Source organism: Myxine glutinosa, chromosome 5, assembly GCF_964187855.1.
Source record: "Myxine glutinosa chromosome 5, kmMyxGlut1.1, whole genome shotgun sequence".
NCBI lineage: Eukaryota > Metazoa > Chordata > Myxini > Myxiniformes > Myxinidae > Myxine > Myxine glutinosa.
In genome coordinates this window covers 82473137-82499103 of record NC_136265.1, presented here as the reverse complement: position 1 = coordinate 82499103, position 25967 = coordinate 82473137, and the positions used below count along the sequence as shown (strand labels likewise).

General features: G+C 45.3%; 1 protein-coding gene across 1 annotated transcript; it reads right to left on the bottom strand.

The window, feature by feature from the left end:
* Positions 1-433: 433 nt before the first annotated feature.
* Positions 434-24381, bottom strand: LOC137427415 (uncharacterized). The gene is made up of 4 exons (XM_078778228.1): positions 24084-24381; positions 9477-9539; positions 9238-9378; positions 434-3207 (listed from the first exon to the last, which is right to left on the bottom strand). The coding sequence occupies exons 1-4, from the start codon at positions 24232-24234 to the stop codon at positions 1124-1126; spliced, it is 2439 nt and encodes an 812-aa protein (XP_078634354.1). The 5' UTR covers positions 24235-24381; the 3' UTR covers positions 434-1123.
* Positions 24382-25967: the final 1586 nt, after the last annotated feature.

The following is a 25967-nucleotide window of genomic DNA, read 5'->3' as shown; positions in this document are numbered from 1 at the left end:
TTGACAATGTACGTTTAGTTTTAATGCTACTTTCTGTTTGAGGAGACATGCGTAATAAAGAGAACTAGCTTTTTCACATGTATTTTTTTGTAACGTGATTTACCATGCCTAAAATATCCATCTAGCTCACTCCTTGCAACACTTTTACGATATGTAAAAGTCTTTTTACTCGATGGTGAAATTTTACGAACACAGATACTCATTGGAGAAGAAAGATTGGATCATCACAGTCGTTGCATTGTGTGGATAGGACTGTCCAAAAAGTTTGGATTGGCCACAGATGTTACGAGAGATACCGTGGATCCAGGAAATTAGCCTTCTGTGATGCCAAACCTGTTAAGTGAAACTGGTCAAAGGAACTTTCTAAAATTGACTTTTCAACACTAATGGAAATGATCGTGGTACGAAGTTGTTTTACAATTAAATCAGATTTCATGGTTATTTTCTCTTCGTTTATTGCAAACTTATCCACAAGCCTTGAGAAAATAGACCAAAACAAATAAAAAATAAATAAACACAAACAAGTCTTCTCATCTGCATTCACAGGTTGTACTTGTACTCTCTCTCCCCAACGGTGGATCTGCATCATATCATTCTGTTATGTTCTGGTCTTGCTGTTGGGCTTCTGGTATTGAGCCATGGTCTGAGTTCCCATCCTGTTGCACAACTTCACGTTCAGTTATTGTGAATTGTTTGTCATTATATTCTGCTTCTCAAGAAGAACAGTATCTCAGTTTCTCTTGTCGTGCTGCACTAGTCTCTCGTCTCTCAATCTGCTGTGCAGTTCCATTGGTCTGTTGAGTGCTCCTACTCTTCCAAAGTTCGTACTGTGGGATTTTCATCCCAAGTTTGTGTCATATTCATCCGTTGTGGCTTTGAAGGAAGTTCTCCATTTGTTGGGTACCATTCACTTCTTATTCCATCTTCGACTTGTCCTTGCTGCAACCTCTTATGTTTTCATAAGAGTTTAATTTTGCTCCACCAAAGTGATATTTTAATGACAATGTTTTTGGAATAGCCGTTCCCAAGTTTGTTTGCATTTGTAACATTACGCCCTTTCCTTCTCAACTGTGTGAATTTCTCCATGTCTGATGAGGAATTTGCTAAATCTCTTGTGCATAACTTACAGAACATTTATTTGTGAGGCCCCTCTCACCTCTCCAGGGTGTACCTTTTGATGTTTATATAAATTTGATGAACAAGCATACGCGTTGCCACACACAGAACACTTGTACGGCTTCTCACCTGTGTGAATTCTATGATGGGTTTTCATTGCTGAGGAATTTTGAAAATCCTTACTGCAAACGGAGCACTTGAACGGTCTTCTTCCACTGTGTACTTTTTTATGTTCATATAAATGTGAAGAATGACCAAAATCCTTGTTGCAAACCAAACACTTGAATGGTTTTTCTCCTGTGTGTATTCTTTGATGATTCTTCAAAACTTCCGAGAAAGTAAAGGCCTTCGGACACACAGAACATTTGAAAGGCTTCTCCCCTGTGTGTATTTTTTGATGCCGATATAAATATGATGAATCCCTGAAGTCCTTTTTACAAACTGAACATTTGTAGGGTTTTTCACCTGTGTGTATTCTTTGATGCTGATACAAATACTTTGAATAAATAAATTCCTTGCTACAAACAGAACACTTGTACGGCTTCTCACCACTGTGTATCTTTTGGTGTTCTTTTAAATATGATGATGCAATGTATGATTTGTTGCACACAGAACACTTGTATGGCTTCTCACCCGTGTGAAGTTTTTCATGTCTTTTCATTGAAGAGGAGGTTCGAAATTCCTTACTGCAGACGGAGCACTTGTACGGTCTTCTTCCACTGTGTACTTTTTTATGGTGAAATAACTGAGAGGATTGACAGAAGGACTTGCTGCACACAGAACACTTGTACGGCTTCTCACCTGTGTGAATTCTTTCATGTATTTTCATTGCCGAGGAAGTTGTAAAATCCTTGTTGCACACAGAACACTTGTGGGGCCTCTCTCCCGTGTGTAATTTTTTATGTTTATATAAATATGATGAACAAGTAAACGCTTTGCCACACACAGAACACTTGTACGGCTTCTCACCTGTGTGAATTCTTTCATGTATTTTCATTGATGGGGAATTTAGAAAATCCTTGTTGCAAACAGAGCACCTGTGTGGTCTACTTACACTGTGTATTTTTTTATGTTCATATAAATGTGAGTTTTGACCGAAAACCTTGCCACAAACAAAACACTTGAACGGCTTCTCACCTGTGTGAATTCTTTGATGTATTTTAAATGATGCGTAAATTCGAAAATCCTTGCTACACACAGAACACTTGTAAGGCTTCTCACCTGTGTGTATTCCTTCATGTCTTTTCATTGATGAGGAAGTTATAAAATCCTTGTTGCAAACAGAGCACTTGTGCGGTCTTCTTCCACTGTGTATTTTTTTATGTTCATATAAATGTGCGGATTGACCAAAAACCTTGCCACAAACAAAACACTTGTATGGCTTCTCACCTGTGTGAATTCTTTCATGCATTTTCATTGACGCGTAAATTCGAAAATCTTTGCTGCACACAGAACACTTGTAAGGCTTCTCACCTGAGTGAATACTTTTATGTGTTTTCATTGATGAGAAAGCCTTAAAATCTTTACTGCAAACAGAGCACTTGTGCAGTCTTCGTTCACTGTGTATTTTTTTATGTTCATATAACTTAGAGGATTGACGAAAAACCTTGCCACACACAGAACACTTGTACGGCTTCTCACCTGTGTGGATTCTTTCATGTCTTTTCAATGACGAAGAATTTGGAAAATCCTTACTGCAAACAGAGCACTTGCGGAATTTCTCACAGTGGTCATTTTCTCCACTTTCTACCTTTAAGATATGGGATGAAGGTCTCCCTGAACTCAAAATCTCCACCTCCTTTTTTGGTGAAGGATCATTATTCAGGAGATTCTGACCTGTGTGTATTTTTTGATGACGATTTAAAGATGACAAAAGAGTAAATGATTCGTCACATACAGAACACTTGTATGATCTCCCACTTCCTTGGATATTGTTCAATGTCTCTGCACAACTTTTACAACTGCGATTGGAAGACACGATGCCAAACTTGTCAGTTTCATCACAAATGGTCCGAGTCATGTGTGGATTGAAAACTTCTGGGTTGAACAACTTGGAACAGTTGGAACAAGAAGCCAGTTTCATTTGTTTCTCTGTGAAGGTAAATCACAAAAAGTATAAATATTCAAAACCATCTTTGAAAAGTATCGGAAAATTGACAAATATTTCACACAAATTACATTTGAGGAAACACAAACTACATTATCAGACGTTGTTCTGTAAAATGTATTCAATCAAAAGTGTGGCTCCATCCAACGAAGGGTTAACACTCGAAACGTCAGCTCCTCGCTTTTCACGGCAGTTATCAAACTTCAATGAACATTCTGTTGAATTCAGTATGCATCGTTCTGCCCGTCCGCCAACAAGGAATGATTGTCAAAGCTCTAGCTTCTCCAATTTCCAGAAAAGAGGGGTGAAACAACTTAAGGGTACCAACTCTCAAGGGAGAATAATAATTCACAGTGCTCTGAAAAGGTTTTTTGTGACAGTCAGAAGAATTAAGGGAAGACAAGCATGATGTAGACTTTATATACGACTTGCACTTGCACTTGCCTTTGAAAGCTCACATGGAAAATTAGCCCTTTCATGGAGACACCATCGGGAATAGTGATTCAGATTTTCCGATACAGATTTGACAGATTTTCGAAGCTGGACACGTTCTCCACGTTTTCAAAGTTAAGTCATTGTTCACAATTGTGTTTTGTCGAAACTGTATTTGTCTTTCGGTGTGTGAACCTATAGTGTGACCCTTGGAAGTTTCTCGGTGTTAATCTTTCATAAATTAATCGTTTCTGTTTGCCGCGCATGTGCGGCCTTGCCTCAGGCTTCCCCGGCCCCCCGTCGAAGTTTGTTTCTTCCTTCGCTGTTTTTGCTCGGTTCTTAGATTTTTCCCTTCTCCCCCAAACTTCCCCGAACATCTACTCTTTGTCTAACGTTTTAACCCCCCCACCCCATCCAAAACCCCCCCAAAAAACCCCAACATTTATTTCCGATTCTCCACGTGTGAAGTGCCCCATCATGTGCTTCTATCCATGTGCGCTGTCTCGCCCCGCCCCCATTATCTCCTTGCCTTCCACCTTTTCCCCCGTTCACGTGATTCGTGGTTGTCCCTCTACGCTCCCTCTCCCCGTTGGTATTTTTCTGAATAGAAGACTGTTCTTCATGGTTCTTTTTAAATATGTTTAAACTTTCCCCTGGAGTGTTTTATTCAGTAGAATATTACAACACGCTGTTTTTCTTCCTATTTAAAAGGTTATTTCAATTTCCTCTCCAACTCATTCCATTTCAAAAAAATATTAAATCTCTTATAATTCTAAATCACTACATGCTCTAAATTCACATTCATTCCACCCCTCCTCTATCGTTCTTAAACGGAACGCTAACTTGAAAATCACAAAAAACCCAATTTGTTATAAATGTTCGTCTTTCATTAATCATCCACTTTCTAAACTCCCCCATGCCCCTCCCCTCCCCTCCAAATTTCCCCCTTGCCCCTCCCCTCCTAAACTCCCCCCTTTCCCCTCCCCTCCTAAACTCCCCCCTTGCCCCTCCCATTCAAAACTCCCCCCCCAGCCCCTCCCTTCAAATCTCCCCCCAAACCATCCCTCCCAAATTCTCCCCCCTCCCATCTCCTCCTCAAAGCTGCCTCCTCCCCACTTAGTCTCCCTTCTATCTCATGCCTCCACCTCCCCCAACCTAAAACTTTCCTCCCCCCCCCCCATCCCCCCCCCTCAAACAACCCCTCACTGTGCCTCATCCCATCACCATCAAACCTTTCGTCCTCCTCATCCTTCCCTTTCTTGTAACTCTTCTGTAATCTCTGACACACCATCAACTGCTCTCCCTACCTCCCCCTCTCATCCTTCATCTGACCCTACCCCTCGCCTCCCCTGTCCTGCACCCGATGCTCCCCCTCTCTCCTCATTAACGGTATGGACCTCAAACATCCGGGGCCTTCGCTCAAACCTGATTGATCTCTCCATTCAGGTTGCTTCTGACAATCCAGACTTGATCTGCTCAACAGAAACTTTGCTCCTTCAAGATGTCTCCGATTCCTTAATATCTCTTCCTGGTTACTCCCTCCTCCGGTATGATAGACGTGAGCCTCGTCCTGGTGGTGGGGTGGCTATCTTTATCAAAAACTCTCTTCCTCATTCTCCTTGCACTGCCCTCTCTCCACCCCACCCCCAAGAGTACCTCTGGCTACGGCTTCCTCTCCGCTCCCACCTTTTGTTTATATGTGTTCTGTACCGTCCTCAAAACAGTGATGACTCCATTTACATTTCGCTGTCAGACAACATGGACCAACTTCTATCAACTCATCCAAACTCTCTCTTCCTCATATGTGGCGACTTCAACTGTCATCATGCCAGCTGGCTGGGTGTGGGTTCCTCTCTCACCAGCCATGGCACCTCAGCAAAGGACTTCTGCGACTCATTGGGACTGACACAATCTGTCAATTTCCCGACCCGGATCTCAGTCAATGGAGTATCATCTCTTCTAGACTTGGTTATGACAAACTTCCCTGCAAATGTCTGCTGCTCTTATTTTGCTCCAATCGGTTCTTCTGATCATGTGCTTGTCAAAGTGGACATCTCTCTGGCAATTCACAGAGAGCCTCCTCAGCGCCGACGAGCCTGGCATTTCACTCAGGCTGACTGGCACGGTCTGCAAGCAGCCATCAATCATCTGGACTGGTCTCCCATCTCCACTGCCTCTGACATCAATTCTTCCTGGGAATTCTTACAAAGCAAACTGCTCTCTCTCATGCACAGATTTATCCCATCTCATCTTCAGATGTCTTGCCCTTCCTCCCATCCATGGTACAGTGGTACACTGAATCTCGTGGTGAGGCAGTTGCCCTGAAACAACTTGCCTTTGCCTCTTGGAAGGCAAATCCAACTGCAAGCAATCTCAGTTCCTTCCACCAAGCTCTGAACAAGTGTGTGTCTACCCTCAGGAGTGCCAGGAAGCACTATCTCTCCACACTCAAGATTAAACTCTCAAACCTGTCTCCTTCCTCCAAATCCTGGTGGAGTCTGGTCAAATCTGTTTCTGGTGTTTGTTCCCCCTCCATCCCCTCCCTTACCTCAAATGGCTACACAGTTGACACCGCACGTGACAAAGCCGAATGCCTTAACTCTGTGTTTGCCTCAAAATCTTGTGGCCCAAACCCATCTCTCTCTGTCCCCACCTTTCCCAGTCGAACCGAACTGCTCCTGGACTCTGTGTCCTTCTCTGCTGACAAGGTGGAGAAGTTTTTGTCAAACCTCGACTCTGATTCTGCAACTGGACCAGATGGCATCAGCCCATGGGTCCTAAAATCCTGCTCTGCTGCTCTATCTCACCCTCTCTCTGTTCTTTTCACTCTCTCTTTTGCTCAAGGTAATCTGCCAGCATCTTGGTAATCAGCAAACATTACGGCTTTGCACAAAAAATGTGCAAAAACAAATCCTTGCAACGACAGACCAATCAGCCTGCTCCCAATTATCAGCAAAGTCATGGAATCCATCATTGCTTCGGATATCAAATCTTTCCTCTTCTCCAATGGGTTGATCTCCGATCATCAATTTGGATTCAGACCAGGTCATTCTACTCTGGACATGTTGCTTCTGCTGTCTCAACCATGGATGGAGGTCCTCAATGCCAAACAGGAAATCAGAGCTGTCTCCCTTGACATATCACGTGCCTTCGATACGGTCTGGCACCCTGCTCTGCTCACCAAACTCTCCTCCTATGGTATCCATGGAAATCTCCACTCATGGCTTGCTCAAAACTCAAAATCCTCTCTGGTCGTAGGCAACGTGTGGCCCTGAATGGATTTCTCTCATCTCCCCTTCCTGTTCTGGCTGGAGTTCCTCAAGGTAGTGTTCTGGGCCCTGTGCTATTTCTGGTCGTCAGCAATGATCTCTCCGACACACGGGAAAATCCTCTCTATCTCTTTGCTGATGACTCCACTATCTGCCGCTCCATTCCTCATCCCTCAGATCGGCAGTCTGCAGCCTCCTCACTCTCTGCAGACCTGGACAAAATCACAGACTGGTCAAGCAAGTGGAACATGTCTTTCAATCCTGACAAATCTCACACTCTTACGATGTCTCTCCGAAAAGACCGACTGGAAAACCCTCCCATATACTTTCTCAACAATCCTCTCCAAGAAGTTCTGTCACTCAAGCTTTTGGGTCTCACTATCTGCCATGATCTTTCTTGGGAAAACCACATTTCCAAGCTGGCTTCCAAAGCCAGTCACCGACTGGGCATCCTCCGTCGTGCGAAGTCCTTCCTTGGCACACCTGAGCTGCCTCTGACAATTTCATACATACAAGGCTTTCATCCACAGCTCAATGGAATACTGTTCCCCCCTCTAGGCCGGTGCTCCTGCCTCACACCTAGCTCGGCTTCACGCTGTTGAAACCAAAGATTTCAGAATCATTGGAATCTCCTGCGATGAACCTATCTCCGAGGGGCTTTCACTCACTCACTGCAGGCATGTTGGTGGTCTTTCTGTCTTCTACCGACTCCTCTCCGGCCTTGCTCCCCCAGCTCTCTCTGTGGTCTGTCCCCCTAATATTCCTCCAGGTCGCACAAGATCTGCCAGCAACCCTCTTATGGTTAAACTGCCAAAATCTAGGCTCTCTGCTCACCTTCACTCTTTCATTCCCCTTTTCTCCCACCTCTGGAACAAACTCACCCACTCCCTTCAATCCCACTCCTCCCTCCAGGTCTTTAAAACAGCTGTTCACCACCATCTCTTATCTTCCCCCATCCAAAACCTTGATCTTTTCTACCCCCGCTAATTCATCCCAGATACACTTTTTTTGAAATTCCAACTTCTTTCCTGGAAGTCCTTGCAGTGTCCATATGTTTTATACCTCTCCCACCTCCCACCAAGCCCTCCCCCTCCCAAATTTCTCTCGATGTCCCTGCTCTCAAACATTGTGTTTGCGTCCTTCCCCCTCTCTCCCCATCTTGTCTACCGCTCCCCTTATTTTGTGTTTTATGTGTCGGTTTGACTTTTTGTGTGATTAATGTTTGCTCTTTCACGAGCCTCAATCTTGTAGACAAAAAAATATATATACCAACAAAGTTGTCAAAAATAAACTTCTTTAGAAATAGCACAAGGTTAGTCGAATAAGTAAATATGAGAGTTGGTTGATTTATCCTTTCAGAGGTACTGTGAGTATTTAGGACTACCTGGGTTAAAACTCATGCTTCAGGTGTGGGAGTATTTTTTGATCTTATGCAGGTTATCTGTGAGAGATGTAATCACTGTTTTTCGGGGAATGGGCTGAGGTATTTTCATATGTCAGCTGGTACGTAAAACGTTAAGAAAGGTTTCAAGAGAAAAATCAAAACAGCAATCGGGAATGGAATCTAGAATGTGGTCAGAGCACAAGCTAGTGTCCAATAGGAGAGACAGAAATGGTGAGATGAGATTGAACCTGAATGTTGTGGTGTACAACTCAAGCTTAGCTGGGAGAGGCTACCAATGATTCAAAATATGTTCCAGGTTTCTTGTTCCAGGTTTGTTCTGGGAAATGTTCCAGGTTGAACACATTGTGGTGAAGGAACCATCAGATAGTAGATGTTTTAAGATAGTTATGGAACTGATTTGGAGAACGCACTTTCACATTAAGTTATCCAAACACGGTGCAGGTGAGTGCAACATTGTGGACCTCGATCAGAGGATTTTGAATTATTTTTTAGCAATTGACACGGAGTGATGCTACAAGTCCCACGTGGCAACACGCCTCTCGTTTCACATGTTTAGATCGTCACAAACTTGTCGTTCAAACCTTTCAAGTTCCAGTCATCTCACTTGATTTGTTATTTCCAATGCTATTTCAAAGGTGTACATTCATAAAGCAGAGACTCTTCAAACTTGGCGTAATTTGTCCGATCAATCCTGAGCAAAGGCCAGAAATACAAATTGCATTAAAATGTTTGGGTATTTTAAAAGCAAATAATAACCATTTCCAGTCAATATAAACAAGCTCACTTGGTTGACCACAATTTAATGGATCTGTTATTCCAGAGTTTGGAACAAAAAGGTTTCATCATTGATAAAGAACAAACAAATAAGTAAAAACCATGTGATGTGTTCATTATGATGTTTGGCTTACCCTCAAGCAGCTGAACAGCTTTGCTGGACTCCATGGGAAGAGATTCACGTGGTTCCTCCTTTACATGTTCATTGCTCAAAGCATCTTGGGAAGTCTCGAAAGAACTTTGGAAAGTTTCCATCTTCCCCACAGGCACTTCATCTGCAAAACATTTGACAATTTATTGCTTTCCCAAGAAGGCATGTGTTGGAACCATCACTGAAGATAATTATTTTTGTTATTGGTGTTGTTCTCCACACCTTTGACAAGTGAGGGGTAATCGTCAATGAACTCGGACTCCACCTTTACTTCCACAATAAAATCTGAAAATAAAAACATCCCATTCAAACTCGACTTTAAACAGTACTTCTAATTAAACAAAAAATCCCAATAGAGTTCTGAATAGCATGTGTTTTGCTTTTTGGTGAAATGGACAAAATTCAGGGAATCGGTGGATGAAACAGGAAAACTAAATCCGACACAGAAAAAAAAAAATCAGCACGTGGCAACACACAGAAAAAAACAAACATAAAATATGCACTGTATTGTCTGATTTATTTATTGCAAACACTCTATTAAATAGAAAAAGTCCCATGTAGAATAGAAAGAATCCCACCTGGCAAAGAGACAATTATTAGGTGGCAAAGGGGCAAGTCCCACGTGGCAAAGGGGCAAGTCCCACATGGCAAATGGACAAGTCCCACATGGCAAATGGGCAAGTCCCACGCGGCAAAGACGCAAGTTCCACGCGGCAAAGAGGCAAGTCACACACAGCAAACAGGCAGGTCCCACGTGGAAAAGAGGCAAGTCACATGCGGCAAACAGACAGGTCCCACACAGCAAAGAGGCAAGTCACACCTGCCAAAGAGACAAGTCCCACGCGGCAAAGACGCAAGTCCCACGTGGCAAAGAGGCAAGTCCCACACAGCAAAGAGGCAAGTCCCACACGGCAAAGAGGCAAGTCCCACACGGCAAAGAGGCAAGTTCCACGTGGCAAAGAAACAAGTCACAGCTGGCAAACAGACAAGTCCCACGTGGCAAAGAGACAAGTCCCACGTGGCAAAGAGGCAAGTTCCACGTGGCAAAGAAACAAGTCACAGCTGGCAAACAGACAAGTCCCACGTGGCAAAGAGACAAGTCCCACGTGGCAAACAGACAAGTCCCACACAGCAAAGAGGCAAGTCACACCTGGCAAAGAGACAAGTCCCACATGGGAAAGAAACAAGTCCAACGTGGCATAGAGGCAAGTCCCACGCAGCAAAGAGGCAAGTCCCACGTGGCAAAGAGGCAAGTCCCACGCGGCAAAGACGCAAGTCCCACGCGGCAAAGAGGCAAGTCCCACGCGGCAAAGAGGCAAGTCCCACGCGGCAAATAGGCAAGTCACACACGGCAAAGAGGCAAGTCGCACACGGCAAAGAGGCAAGTTCCATGTGGCAAACAGACAAGTCCCACGTGGCAAACAGACAAGTCCCACGCGGCAAAGAGACAAGTCCCACGTGGCAAAGAGGCAAGTCCCATGTGGCAAAGAGGCAAGTCCCACGCGGCAAACAGACAAGTCCCACACAGCAAAGAGGCAAGTCACACCTGGCAAAGAGACAAGTCCCACATGGGAAAGAAACAAGTCCAACGTGGCAGAGAGGCAATTCCCACGCAGCAAAGAGGCAAGTCCCACATGGCAAAGAGGCAAGTCCCACGCGGCAAAAACGCAAGTCCCATGCAGCATAGAGGCAAGTCCCACGTGGCAAATATATAAGTCCCACGCAGCAAAGAGGCAAGTCCCACGCGGCAAAGAGGCAAGTCCCACGTGGCAAAGAGGCAAGTCCCACGTGGCAAAGAGGCAAGTCCCACGTGGCAAAGAGACAAGTCCCACGTGGCAAAGAGACAAGTCCCACATGGCAAAGAGACAAGTCCCACGTGACAAAGAGACAAGTCCCACGTGGCAAAGAGGCAAGTCCCACACAGCAAAGAGGCAAATCCTACATGGCAAGGAGACAGGTCCCATGCGGCAAAAAGTCAGGTCCCACACAGCAAAGAGGCAAGTCACACATGGCAAAGAGACAAGTCCCACGTGGCAAAGAGACAAGTCCCACACAGCAAAGAGGCAAGTCCCACACAGCAAAGAGGCAAGTCCCACACAGCAAAGAGGCAAGTCCCACACGGCAGAGAGGCAAGTCCCACGCGGCAAAGAGGCAAGTCCCACGTGGCAAAGAACCAGGGTCACAGCTGGCAAGCAGACAAGTCCCACGTGGCAAAGAGGCAAGTCCCATGTGGCAAAGAGGCAAGTCCCATGTGGCAAAGAGGCAAGTCCCATGTGGCAAAGAGGCAAGTCCCACGTGGCAAAGAGGCAAGTCCCACGTGGCAAACAGACAAGTCCCACACAGCAAAGAGGCAAGTCCAACGTGGCAAAGAGACAAGTCCCACGCAGCAAAGAGGCAAGTCCAACGTGGCAAAGAGACAAGTCCCACGCGGCAAAGAGGCAAGTCCCACGTGGCAAAGAGGCAAGTCCCACGCGGCAAAGACGCAAGTCCCATGCGGCAAAGAGGCAAGTCCCACACAGCAAAGAGGCAAGTCCCACACAGCAAAGAGGCAAGTCCCACACGGCAAAGAGGCAAGTTCCACGTGGCAAAGAACAAAGTCACAGCTGGCAAACAGACAAGTCCCACGTGGCAAACAGACAAGTCCCACGTGGCAAAGAGACAAGTCCCACGTGGCAAAGAGGCAAGTCCGATGTGGCAAAGAGGCAAGTCCCACACGGCAAACAGACAAGTCCCACACAGCAAAGAGGCAAGTCACACCTGGCAAAGAGACAAGTCCCACATTGGAAAGAAACAAGTCCAACGTGGCAAAGAGGCAAGTCCCACGCAGCAAAGAGGCAAGTCCCACGTGGCAAAGAGGCAAGTCCCACGCGGCAAAGACGCAAGTCCCACGCGGCAAAGAGGCAAGTCCCACGCGGCAAAGAGGCAAGTCCCACACAGCAAAGAGGCAAGTCCCACACGGCATAGAGGCAAGTCCCACACGGCAAAGAGGCAAGTCCCACGTGGCAAAGAGACAAGTCCCACACAGCAAAGAGGCAAGTCCCACACGGCAAAGAGGCAAGTCCCACACGGCAAAGAGGCAAGTCCCACACGGCAAAGAGGCAAGTCCCACACGGCAAAGAGGCAAGTCCCACGTGGCAAAGAGACAAGTCCCACGTGGCAAAGAGGCAAGTCCCACGCGGTGTCGAAGTAATTTCATTTTACTTGCATTTTAATTGGGCCTTGCAGCCTTTTAGAACAGCCTGTCGGTCTATGTTCTCTCAAATGTGTTATTGTATCTCCTCTGGAAAGCCAACTTGCATTTTATCACTCTCCCTATTGTGAATTGAACACAGGAATGTTCGTCTCTCCCTCCCCTTTTAGAGTAATGGCCTCCGCAACTGATTAGGATGAGCCTTGAGGGAATTGGTGTGATGCTATGGGCATGTGACTAAACCCTCTGGGCAAGCTCCCAGCAGAGATGTCTTATCTTTTTTTGCGCTATCCCCTGTGTATATGAACAGGATGCGCTGATGATTATATTTTGAGAAAGGAACCGGCCAGATTCGTGCCCTCCTGTTTTCCCGCATGTGTAAAGGCTCCGTAATAAAATGGCTCATATTCTTAAGGCGTTTGTCCCAAGTTCTTATTGGACAGGCAGACATCGAGCCAAGATATTTGGTGCTGTGACTCGGATCCGACCAAGCCGTGAATGAAGGAACCGATGACGTCTGGAGGTGGCAGCCGTTGTCTCAAGGGTAACCGAAAAGGTGAGAGATGTTTTATCTCTCAGGAGAAACGTGCTGTCATCTCCAGGCAAACTCGGGCCCTTTTCATGGCTTTGCGCGGATCTGAACCGGAATCGAGCCGTTTTTATGTGGAGCAGGACAAATTTTGAGGAACTAAGATGGGATCTTAGGTATTACAAGGTGGGACCTTGAGGGAAAGAGGATTCAGTGACCAATCCAGGGAATAATACCCTGTGGTGACTTCACTAAGAGGGAAATAAGGTTTAAGGATCGGGAATCATAATGGACGACCGGGTAAGAACGCTCACCTATTTGCAGGTACTGCAGCAGAGTACATCTTGAAAACAGCTGGGGAGGTTTCCATGTACAGTATGTACATCAGTAAGTCAGAATAACCGTCGGACAGACGTCCGCAGGCCCGTTGAGGGAAAGTTCCAGAGAACACGGTTAGAAAATTTGAAGTAAGTGTGGAAGTGTAAAATTATTTATTTGTGAACCGAGTGATTTTCTTGAGCCACAACTCTGGCTACAAATTTATTCCAGTCAAAATTGTGTGTTTAAAACCTACTCATCTCATGTGCAAGTATTTGTATGACTTCCATCAAGTAGTTAAAAGTTGTCTTCGGTAGGCAAGTTATCTCTGGCATTGGGTAAAATTGGGTTTTTTATGTCACCATTATAACAGCGAGAAATTTAAACTATTTACCGTGATACATATAAGTTTATACATTTTTTAAACACAAATATGTCCATTGTCCTTATAGTCTAAAACCTTGTCTTTAGTGATAGTTTAGACTTTAGACGATAGAGAGTGCTTGTATATAAATTATATTCAGAATTGTCAGGGAAATTGAACCAGGTCTTCCCAAATGATGAATTTATCCTGTAGTGTGGAGTAATGATTTAGGAAATCTTGTTACGTTAATGCCTTTAAAATATACTCAAATATATTTTAAAATGTTTTTTATACTGAGTTCAATAAATAGGTTGTAGAAAGATATTGTTTTAAAGAGGAGGTTTTCAAGGTGAAGGCGCCACGTTGACTGATCCAGGAGAAAAGTAAATTAGCATTCAAAGAACTGGTTTACAATTTCCAATGTGTTTGGTAAAAACTAATTTCCATCTTTACAATGCTCTGCATTTGCAATGTTTGTTTGTCTTGGCTAAACAAACTTGGTTTCATTGTAGCTGTTCGTAGTGAAATTAACTCAGTGTGGGATATGTAACGGAACATTGTTTGTATCTTAAACGGTTGTTAACATCACAGTGAGATGCAAAATACTGTCGTGTGGACGGCTCTCAGTCAAGACAGAGCGTTCACGGATGGAATCGAGCTTAACGAGGCGTTTCATACACGGGGAGGCGGGTTTGGGGGATAATGCCGTGGCTTACCTGACGGCCCCGCACGGTCTTCACCTGCAAATTAATAACTCAAACCAAAAGTGGAGTTGCTGTCCAAAAATGCGCGGCTTTATTGCCGGACTCCGATAACAAAGAACGCGACAGAAGATAAATATCCTAAATCGGGATGTCCCCAGACCTCACTTGAAATACAAGACACAGAAAGAATGAATCAAATAAAACCTTGTTTGTGGATGCGTCTTATCTGTCTGGATGTGTGATGTCGGTCAGGCTCCGTCCAGCTCCGATGTTGGGGCGAAGCAGGCCTCGGCGCGCCCTTGTCCACTAGGCCTTGATAAGGCCCCCTTCGCACACTGCTAGGCCACCGAGCCACTCGCTCGCCCCGGTCGCGCCCGCTCCAGCGGAAAGCCCGGCTTGCACGTGAACGCCAGCAAGGTCCCGTGCGCGAACGCCGGGCAAGAGGATCGTCAGCGCTCCAACATCTCTCCAACGTCCACCGTAACGCAGGCAATTCGCGGTTCGCAAAGGAATGGTCCAACCGGGAACGAAAGGCAAAAGCAGAAGGGAGGTCCGGGCAGGGAAGAAACCAAAGCGAGAAGGGCCAAGGGAAGAGCTCAAAATGCCGGCGAGTGAGAGGTTTTACTGGCGTTCTTCTGACGTCAGCTCTCCTCCTCTGCCAACCAGTGTGTCGTTTACTTGTAGCCTTATGCACCTTTTCACGTCACCGGCGCTTCTCCTCCAATCAGAGACCTGCTTCTCGGTAGTGGTTTTGCGCCTTCTGCACTGATTGGCCATGGTGTCATCGGTCGGTGGCCAATCATTGCGTCGCTCCTTCACCTTCCTTACCCCCAATCATGGGGAAGCTTTCTACCCCTCCCCTGACCAATCCCACATCCCTCCCTACTCTCCAATCGGTGCTCTGGTTGTTGCTCGCCCCTCCCCGTCAATCGAGTCCTTCTGGGCGTGGCTATTGCCTGCCTTGCACGATGTCTGCTTCCCATGGCGCCGTTGTACGCGGCCGCTTCCTGCTTGTCTTTCCGGTCAGTCCTTATGGCAGCGGGGGAATTAATTAATGTGGTGCGCTATTGGGCCTAGCTAATGTCTATGGGATGTATTGCCATAAGGGACACCGGGATGCTCACAGAGGGAACGACACACAATGGAATTAGCATATTCCCTACAACTACTTAACATGCCCCGCCCCCTCGTGGTGGGGACGAAGATACACTTAATCCTACATACGGGCTAGACAGGTCCTCTACTTATTTACATTGAGATGGTTCTAGCTACCCACGACAACCGGAGCATGATACCTATACAGATCTACCTAAATCTATGTATGCCCTACCCACCGACATAACAATACTATTACAATCAAGGTGGAAGAATGTGTTCCCCCCCCCCCCAACCCCCCCCGCCCCCACCTCAAACGAATGGTTTTGCTTACGTGACCTGTGGGGGATGGGTTCCATGTGTATCTTTTCTTCCTTCCCACTTGCTCCGCATACAAATTGGTCTTATGACTGAGTTTTTAAGTCTTAAAAATTGCGTATGGAATTGCCAATGCAGTCTTGTTTATCAAAAACGAAATAGGCAACAATTTGGAAATAAATACCTGTAATTGATGCAGTTGCATGCAAGTTTGCTTCAGTAGGGGAGCTATCTCTGGCATTTTGAGTTAAAACTGGGTCGGGTTCCCAGTAATCTTTTTCCAAAGGCAATAATTAAAATTATAGATATCTACTGAATTGTCAGGATAGTTAAATAACATGCAGGTTTGAAATTATAATCTGAATCTCAGTGGATTGAAAAGATCTAAGTTGTGATGCTCAAATCCTGTGAAACAATAATGTTAGAAGATGAATGAATTACGGATATGTGCTTGCAAAACTCATTCAGGTATTTCTAAGATTATATTTTGAAGTTTAATAAGTAAAGTATATAAAGTCTTATAGTTTACATTCACATAGTGACCTTTCCTATATCCTTGTAGTATCGAACATGAGAACTCTGGCTCCACACAGTCTGATGTGGACAATGGAAAAAAACAGATGTGCCTCATTAAGAATACTAGGGCGTGCCCGCACGTACGTGCTTGCTCGTACGTGCTTGCCCGTACGTGCGTGCAAAAAAAACATGCGTGCAAACAACAACAACAAAAAAAAACTTTGAAACCACGTGGCAGTAACGACCACAGAACCCCCCCCCTCTATTTACATGAAATGGTTTGGTCCATTCGCAAAGCCAAAGCGAACGGCTTGCACGTGGCAGTAACGACCACAGAACCCCCCCCCCCTCTATTTACATGAAATGGTTTGGTCCATTCGCAAAGCCAAAGCGAACGGCTTGCAAGTACGGTGACCATACCTTGGGAACCACTTGTCCGATTAATTTCAAACCTTGAAAAGGCACATCCTCGGGTCCCCAGCAATATACCTGGCAAGTTTCAAGTATATCGGACCGGTAGTTGTCGAGAAACAGCGGTCACAGACAAACACACACACACACACACACAGACACACACACATACACACAGAGATTACTGGAATTATAGATAGATTTGATATGCAGTCCTAATCTCTCCCCACTCAGCCCAGCATTTCAGCAGCCCAATCCCTCCTACCCATACCAATCCCCACCGCTCTCCTCCCCCTTTTCTTCATGCAACCAATCACATTTATCTCCTCCCTGTCCCCCTCAGCCCCCAGCCCAATTTCTCTCTTCTTCACAAGTATAAAAAGGATACTCTGGACTGCAGAGCTTTAGCTTTTCACTTTAGGATTTTGACTTAGGATTTTGTTGTGTATCTTGCAGTGTGCTCTTCTTGATTTGCAGTGTGTTCTTCTTGTTTTGGAAAGGGTTTATTGTTTCTTACTGTGTAAATTCTTGTAAACAAAAGTGAGATCCTCCTCGGGAATTAAAATTTGCCAATCCTTCTTCTGACAAAAGTTTGGACATTGAATTATTGATTCATCAATTACTTCAGGTCTAAATTACTCAGCAAAAGCTTGAAAAATATTGAAATTTGTTGTTCTTGAATTGGAAATAAAGTTTTGGGTACATGATGTTCGACAGTGGTTTTCCTTGTATTTTGTGGTCCTTCGTGTGTACTCATGTGTGAAGGTGGTGGTGTAAATGAGTGCGGAGTTGTGTATGATGTGCAGTGTGACAACGAACGACCAGTGAATGTATGGAAGATATATTTGAATGAATAGATATTGTGTCATGTCACACAAAAAAGGGTATACATGTACATATTTCCAGCCACAGAAGTTGATTCTTCGATCCAGCTGATGTTTACAGGTGACGACGAGTAAACATTTGTGCTTGATAGATTTAGTCTTCCTGTGAGATGTACATACATGTTCCCGGAGTGTACCCTGGTTTAGAATAGGTACACCGTATTCCTGCGTGTCGTAAGAGGTGACTAAGAGGATTGGCGTCAGGAAGGGCATCCGGCCATAAAAACATTGCCTCAAAAGGAGAACCATGACAATTACAACTACATATGGGCAGGGTACAGCCCGAAGTGGAGATCGGTTTCCGAGGTTTGGGACATGGAATGTAGGGACAATGACAGGGAGATCAGGAGAAGTGGTGGAAGTATTGGTCAGAAGAAGAGTGGACATATGTTGTGTGCAAGAGACGAGATGGAAGGGAAGTGGTGTGAGAATGGTGAAGGGTAGGCAGGGACAGAAATACAAATTTGTGTGGCAAGGGTGCCCGGAGGGCGTGAATGGTGTTGGTGTCCTGTTTTATGAGGAGTTTGTGGACAGTGTGGTGAGTGTGACGAGAGAGAGTGATAGGTTGATGATGGTGAAAATGATGATTGGAAAGCTCTTTGTGAACGTCATCTCGGGATATGCTCCGCAGGTTGGTCGGAGCGATGAAGAGAAGGACAAGTTCTGGTGTGCGATAGAGAAGTTGATGGAAAACGTGAAAGATGAGGAAGTTGTTGTGGTAGGAGGAGACCCAAATGGCCATGTGGGAAGGAGTATGGACGGTTTCGAGGGAGTTCATGGGGGTTACTGATATGGTGTGAGAAATGGAGAAGGTGAAAGGATTTTGGAGTTTGCTGATGGAGCTGATTTGTTGATTTGTAACACTCAGTTCCAGAAAGAGGATAATAAGCTTGTTACATACACGTCAGGTGGGTTGACGACAACCGTTGACTACCTGATGGTGCGTAGGCGACATAGGGGGCACCTCCGGGACACAAAGGTGTTCCCGGGGGAGGAGGCTGTTTCACAGCACCACTTGGCTGTCTGCGACATAAGGGTGAAAGGTGCGAGGAGAGCTCGGCGGGTGAAGTACCAACCGAGAATGAAGGTGTGGAGGTTGAAAGAGGTGACAGTAAGGGAGGCTTTAAAAGAGAGGCTGAGTAGGGCAGAGGATGATGTGGTTGAGCTTGAAAGTGGTTGGATGTCAATGAAAGATAGTCTGTTGGGAGCCGTTGGTGAGGTATGTGGATGGACAAAAGGACCACCGAGGCACTCGGAAACATGGTGGTGGGATGATGAAGTTGGAAAGAGGATTGACGAGAAGAGGAAGAAGTTCAAGGAGTGGCAGAAGGCGAAGGGTACGGGAGCAGAAAAGGCAGAGCATGAAAGTTATAAGGCAGCCAAGAAGGCTGCAAAGAAAGAGGTAGCAAAGGCCCAGGAGGCATGTAGGAAAATGTTCAGAGAACACTTGGATTCGGGAGAGGGTCAGAGAGCGGTATTCAGGATTGCAAGGCAGATAGCGAAAGAGAGGTGTGATGTGATGGGGGTGAGTTGCTTGAAGGATGAAGTGGGACAAATCGTTGTGGACCCAGATGGAATTAAAGGAAGATGGAAAAGATATATGGAAATGCTGTTGAATACAGAGAATGAATGGGATGGCAACATAGGGAGTAACTGAGTTTTAGGACCGGCAGAGAAGATAACTGAGAAGGAAGTTGAGGAAGCGATAAAAGCAATGAAGAGTAGAAAAGCGGGAGGGCCGACGGGAGTTGTGGGAGATATGTTGAAGGCAGCAGGAAGTTGGTGTGTTAAGAGAATGACAGAGATCTGTAATCTGGTGGTGAAAGAAGGCCGCATTCCAGTGGATTGGGAACTGCGTACCCTTGTCCCTCGATACAAGGGGAAAGAAAGATGACCCTCTGGAGTGTGGCTCGTACCGAGCGATAAAGTTATTGGAGCATGGAATGAAGGTATTGGAAAGGGTGTTGGAGAGGAGGATAAGGAAGAAGGTGAAGATCGACGAAATGCAGTTTGGATTTATGCCAGGAAGAGGAACGACAGACGTGTTCTTTATTGTGAGGCAGTTGCAGGAGAAGTACATGGAGAAGAGGAAGACGTTGTTTCTTGGGTTTGTTTATCTGGAGAAAGCATTCGATAGGGTTCCATGCAAAGTATTGACATGGGCATTGAGGAAGTTAGGAGTGGAGGAATGGGTGATCAGAGTAGTGATGGCAATGCACAAAAGAGCGCGCACAGCTGTAAGGACGAAGAACGGGAACAGTGGTGAGTTTGAGGTGAAGGTGGGAGTGCATCAGGGGTCGGTACCAAGTCAACTACTATTTGTAGCTGTGATGGAGGTGCTGGATCAGAATGTAAAGGAGGGTTTACTGTGGGAGTTGTTGTATGCAGATGATCTGGTGTTGATTGCGGAAAGTATGGATGGACTGAAGGAAAAGATGAACAAGTGGAAGGAATGTATGGAGACAAAAGGTCTGAAGGTGAATATCGGAAAGACAAAGGTGATGGCAAGTGGTAAAGCATGTGGTGAGGTGGAAAGAACTGGGAAGTGGCCGTGTGCTGTGTGCAGGAAGGGTGTCGGCGTGAACTCCATTCAATGTACAATGTGCGCTGAGTGGGTTCATCAAAAATGTAGTGGTCTGAGAGGGTCATTAACCAGTGTGGCAGCTACATTCAAATGTAAGGTGTGCACAGAGGGAGCTGCAGATGGAGGCAATGTTGAGTTGGATCTTGGAGACAGCGTGAAGCTGGAAGGTGTGAAAACATTTTGCTACCTCAGAGACATGCTGAATGGAGAAGGTGGATCAGACTCGGCAACGGTTGCTCGAGTGAGATGTGCATGGAAGAAGTTTAGGGAACTGAGTGGCGTGCTGATGAGGAAGGGAGTGTCGTTGAAGCTGAAGGGAAAGGTGTATGCTGCATGTGTGAGAAGTGTTTGGATTTATGGGAGCTAGACATGAGTAATGAACGCAGAGCAGCAACGAAGGCTGGAAAGGGTGGAAATGCGAATGGTTCGGTGGATGTGCGGAGTATCGTTGAGAGACAGGAAGACAAATGATGAATTGCGAAAGATGATGGGAATAGAGCCTGTGATTGATGCTGTGAAGAGGAACAGTTTGAGATGGTTTGGTCATGTGTTGAGGAAGGATGAAAGTGACTGGTTGAGAAGAGTGAAGGAAATGAATGTAGAAAGAAGTAGAGGACGGGGAAGACCGAGAAAGACTTGGCTAAAGATGGTGGAAGAAGAAATGTGGGCAAGGGGGTAACAAGGAGAGATGCAGAAAATAGGGCAAAATGGAGAAGATCGTCATGGGGACCGCAAGGCTAATCCCCGCTCTAGCAGGGAAAATGGCCTTTTTTTTTGTCTTTCTTTTTTATACTGAATCGAGGCTCGTGAAAGAGCTAACATTTATTTCACAAACAAATCAACCAGACAAACAAAATATACAAAAAGAGCGAGCGGAAGACAAGATGGGGAGAGAAGGGGAAGCACACAACCACAACATTTGAGAGCAGGGAGAAGTGTGGGAGGGAGAGGGCTTGGGGGCAGGAGGCGTGGGAGGGGGAGGGGGAATGCATGCCTTAAAATGCATGTTGCTGTTGTTGTTGTGAGATGTACAATTGCCCATGTCAGCCTCTTGTTTCAGTTTCATATAATATACCTTATTTACATGTATATGATCATTGTATGAATGTATGGCTTATATGAGATCAGGACGACCCTGTGAACTTTTGGGTAACCGGTACGTGTGTTCAACTTATTTTTGATTTGTGTGGTCACCATCCAGGTGACCGTATGTGCTCTGAGTGTATGTTGGTGCTCAAAGGTGCTCTGAGTATATGGTGCGTCTTGATGGACCATTTGGAATTGTGCGATGTAACATGAATGCGCAAATGCATATATATATGCATACACACACACACACACACACACACACACACACACACACACACACACACACACACACACACACACACACACACACACACACACACACACACACACACACACACACACACACACACACACACGCCTCGAATTGTGAATATAAGGCCATGGGGAAGCTGTACACGGAGATCTGTCCCATTTAGTAAGCTCTTAAATGGAATTGTGTCCAAGGTGCATGAAGCGTTGCTGATTTTTATATACACGTTAGCGCACGCACGTTATATACACGTTATATTTTTATATGCACGAGCACATACATAAAATGACATCTGTGTCATGATGATGATGATAATGATGATGTGTCATGATGATGTGCAGACATGTCACGTCTGTCTTGTGAAGAGTGGTTGAACAGCACTTGTGATTGGTGAAACGAACACTTTGGAGCGAATGTGCGAGACAGGTGTGTTTTAACAAGTTAATAAACGGTCACATGAGGCAGAGATGCAAATCAACTCGGACAAAGATCAGTGGGGTATAGAATGTTGACTGTTAATTAGATGCGTGGAGGTTCAGACGACAAGGTGCAGCTGTGCCGCCCATGCAGTGCCCCTTTCAGCTTAAGACCAAGGGTGCCGGCGATAGCTCGCCTGCCAGGAAAACCTTGGGATCTTTAACGACCACCGACCAATTCCGGCAGAATTATTGTGTTTAACGTCTGTCCGAGGGATGGCTCACACATTATTGAGTCGCCCTGCCTGGGAAATATCAGGATGACAGGTTGGAATGGGCTTAAGATTCAAATCCAAGCTGGACCCTCTGTCTGGCTGTTTGTTAGTCTGTCTGTCTATCTGTGGGCAGGACGTCTCAGGAAAATGGTGGACAGATTCGGACGAAATTTGGTGGAGAGGTAGTGTATGTGATAAGGACCAAATGATTAGATTTTGGTGAAGATTCGGGTCCGGCTAGTATAATTTTTAAAGTGATTCTTCACCATTGGGAGATAGGGCCAAAAACGATACATAGCAGGATATCTCGAAAAGGTGAGGATGGATTTTGACGAAATTGGTGCACCGGTTGGGTGTGTGAGACCAGGAAGAATCGATTCCATTTTTGTGAGGATCTGAATATGGATTCAGATATGAGATTTATTTAATTTTAAAGTGATTCTTCACCATTGAGAGATCGGACGAAAAGCGATATATAAAAATGATATTGAAAAAAAGTTGTGGACGATTTATGACAAAACTTGGGGATGAGTTGGTTAGGTGACAAGAACAAGCCGATCAGATTCTGTTTCCATGGCAACTAATGTTTGTTTGCATTTTTGCAAATATTGTGCTGTGCAAAACATCTTTGTTTTTGTTTGTTTGTCTGTTAACAGGATATCTCAATGTTGCGGACAGATTCAGACAAAATTTGGTGGACAGGTTGGGTTTGTGACACAGACAAACCGATTCAATTTTGGTGAAGATCTGGATCCGCATGGGAGAATTGTTTTTAATTTTTGAAGAGATCGGGCCGCAAACAATATACAACATGGCGTTTCAAAAAAGTTGTGGATGGATTATGGTAACACTTGGTGGATGAGTTAGGTCGGTGACAAGAACAAGCCGATTCGATTTTAGTTCAGGCCTGGCTCCAGATCTGACCTATCGGTGGATACAAAATGTCAACTTTAACCTTGGTGGAGGTGTGCTCTCCACCTGGTGCTGTTGTAGTTTACAAATAAATGTACCAGGATCGATTTCTTTATAACACAAGTAGAACCGAAGGACCATTTAACCTTCAAACCACTCACTTCCACACATACATCCACTCACCACACGATATACATCCCATCTGAAACTCCCACCGTCTTCACCTTTACAACTTTCACCTACACCTGCAGATCCGAAGGTGTAGGGGTGATGATAACAAAGATAAAGGAGGGAGTAGTTTTATTTTGAATAGAATCCGAGGGAAGAAGAGGAAACGATCGAACTTCTCCTCAAAATCGTCGATTAACGAATCTGCTCCCAGGAATCGAAATCTCCGTTCGAGCTCCGATAACAACGAGCGGAATCGATTCTACTGGTCAGGACATCGACACGATCTTGTACGAGGGAACTCGAGCAGGACATCGACAATATCATGTACGAGGGAACTCGACCAGGACATCGACACGATCTTGTACGAGGGAACTCGAGCAGGACATCGACACGATCTTGTACGAGGGAACTCGACCAGGACATCGACACGATCTTGTACGAGGGAACTCGAGCAGGACATCGACACAATCTTGTACGAGTGAACCCGATCAGGACATCGACACGATCTTGTACGAGGGAACTCGAGCAGGACATCGACACGATCTTGTACGAGGGAACTCGAGCAGGACATCGACACGATCTTGTACGAGGGAACTCGAGCAGGACATCGACACGATCTTGTACGAGGGAACTCGAGCAGGACATCGACACGATCTTGTACGAGGGAACTCGAGCAGGACATCGACACGATCTTGTAAGAGTGAACCCGATCAGGACATCGACACGATCTTGTACGTGTGAACCCTCCCCGTACATGGTGTGATTCCCCATGTAAATGTATTTAAACAGCAAACATCACGTACCGTGTCCGGACTTGTTCTCCTCAGGTCGAGCGATCCTGAACCTGCAGTCCGAGTGAGAATCTTCAGGACCGACCAAGTTCCTTCCATCGGAGAAACTCGAGGATCCCGGAGGGTTCAACCTGTTATCCTCACCTGAGAGATCTCCATTCATGGCGAACAGAGAAGTGAATTGTACAGTGTGGTGTAGTGTGGTGTAGTGTGGTGTAGTGTGGTGTAGTGTGGTGTAGTGTGGTGTGGTGTGGTGTGGTGTGCTACAGACTAGCACAGTACTGTACAGTACAGTACAGTGCAGACAACAACGTGTGAGTGAAGACAGTGAGACGTGAGTTCACTCAAACGATCCCTGAAAATAGTTAATTCATCAATTTCAACCCGCAGATTCGCGATTCATTACAAATTTTCGGGTGTTGTTTAATTACAATCTGCAGATTCGCCACAGATCGAGGATTTCGTTACAAATTTTCGGGTTTTGTTTTAAAAACGAACAATAATTCCTGATCGAGAAATCACAACTCGTATTTTAATCTTGAACGCTAAAATTGGACAATAAGAGATTTCCGCATGTTCTACAATGATCAATGAAAGATCAATGTGTTCTATGTTGTGTAAAATGTCAAGGTTCCTGAACCAAAAGACATTTATTTATTACGTACTAGCACGAGTAACCAGTGTTGAGTTGCTATATTCTCATCCCATTGGAATTTTGAAGATATATATTTTTTGTGGAGGCTAAAAAATTGGAGATCATTTAATATTCCCCTTCACATCGTTACAAAGACTTTGGCAGTATATGGAGCAACAACAACAACAGGCATTATAAGGCCATTTTCCCTGCAAGAGCGGGGGTTAGCCTTGCGGTCCCCATGACAATCTTCTCCATTTTGCCCTATTTTCTGCATCTACCCTTGTTAAGCCCCTTGCCCGCATTTCTTCTTCCACCATCTTTAGCCAAGTCTTTCTCGGTCTTCCCCATCCTCTACTTCCTTCTACATTCATTTCCATCACTCTTCTCAACCAGTCACTTTCATCCTTCCTCAACACATGACCAAACCATCTCAACCTGTTTCTCTTCACAGCATCAATCACAGGCTCTATTCCCATCATCTTTCGCAATTAATCATTTGTCTTCCTCTCTCTCAACGACACTCCGCACATCCATTGAACCATTCGCATTTCCACCCTTTCAAGCCTTCGTTGCTGCTCTACGTTCATTACCCATGTCTCGCTCCCATAAATCATAACACTTCTCACACATGCAGCATACACCTTTCCCTTCAGCTTCAACGACACTCTCCTCCTCATCAGCACGCCACTCAGATCCCGAAACTTCTTCCATGCACATCTCACTCCAGCAACCGTTGCCGAGTCTGATCCACCTTATCCATTCAGCATGTCTCCGAGGTAGCAAAATGTGTTCACACCTCCCTGCTTCACGCCGTCTCCAAGATCCAACTCAACATTTCCACCATCTGCAGCTCCCTCTGTGCACACCTTACACTTGAATGTAGCTGCCACACTGGTTAATGACCTTCTCAGACCACTACATTTTTGATGAATCCACTCAGCGCACATTGTACATTGAATGGAGAACACGGGAGGCATTCTTTTTAATCCCCCAAAAAACATTTTCTTTCAAAATTTTCAAATATTATTGTCGAAAACACTCCCACTCACTGATGAACCTCTTTTTTGTTTACCAAGTCAAGGCTCATGTAAGAGCTAACACATGGAACATATAATCAAGGGAGCAGGAGACAAGAGGGGGAGAGAGAGAGGGAATTACAACAAGAGTAGAGAACAGGGACATTGGGAGATCTGTGGAAGGGAGAGGGCTGGGGTGGGGTACACGGGATAAACAAGATGGACACTACCACTGCATTTACA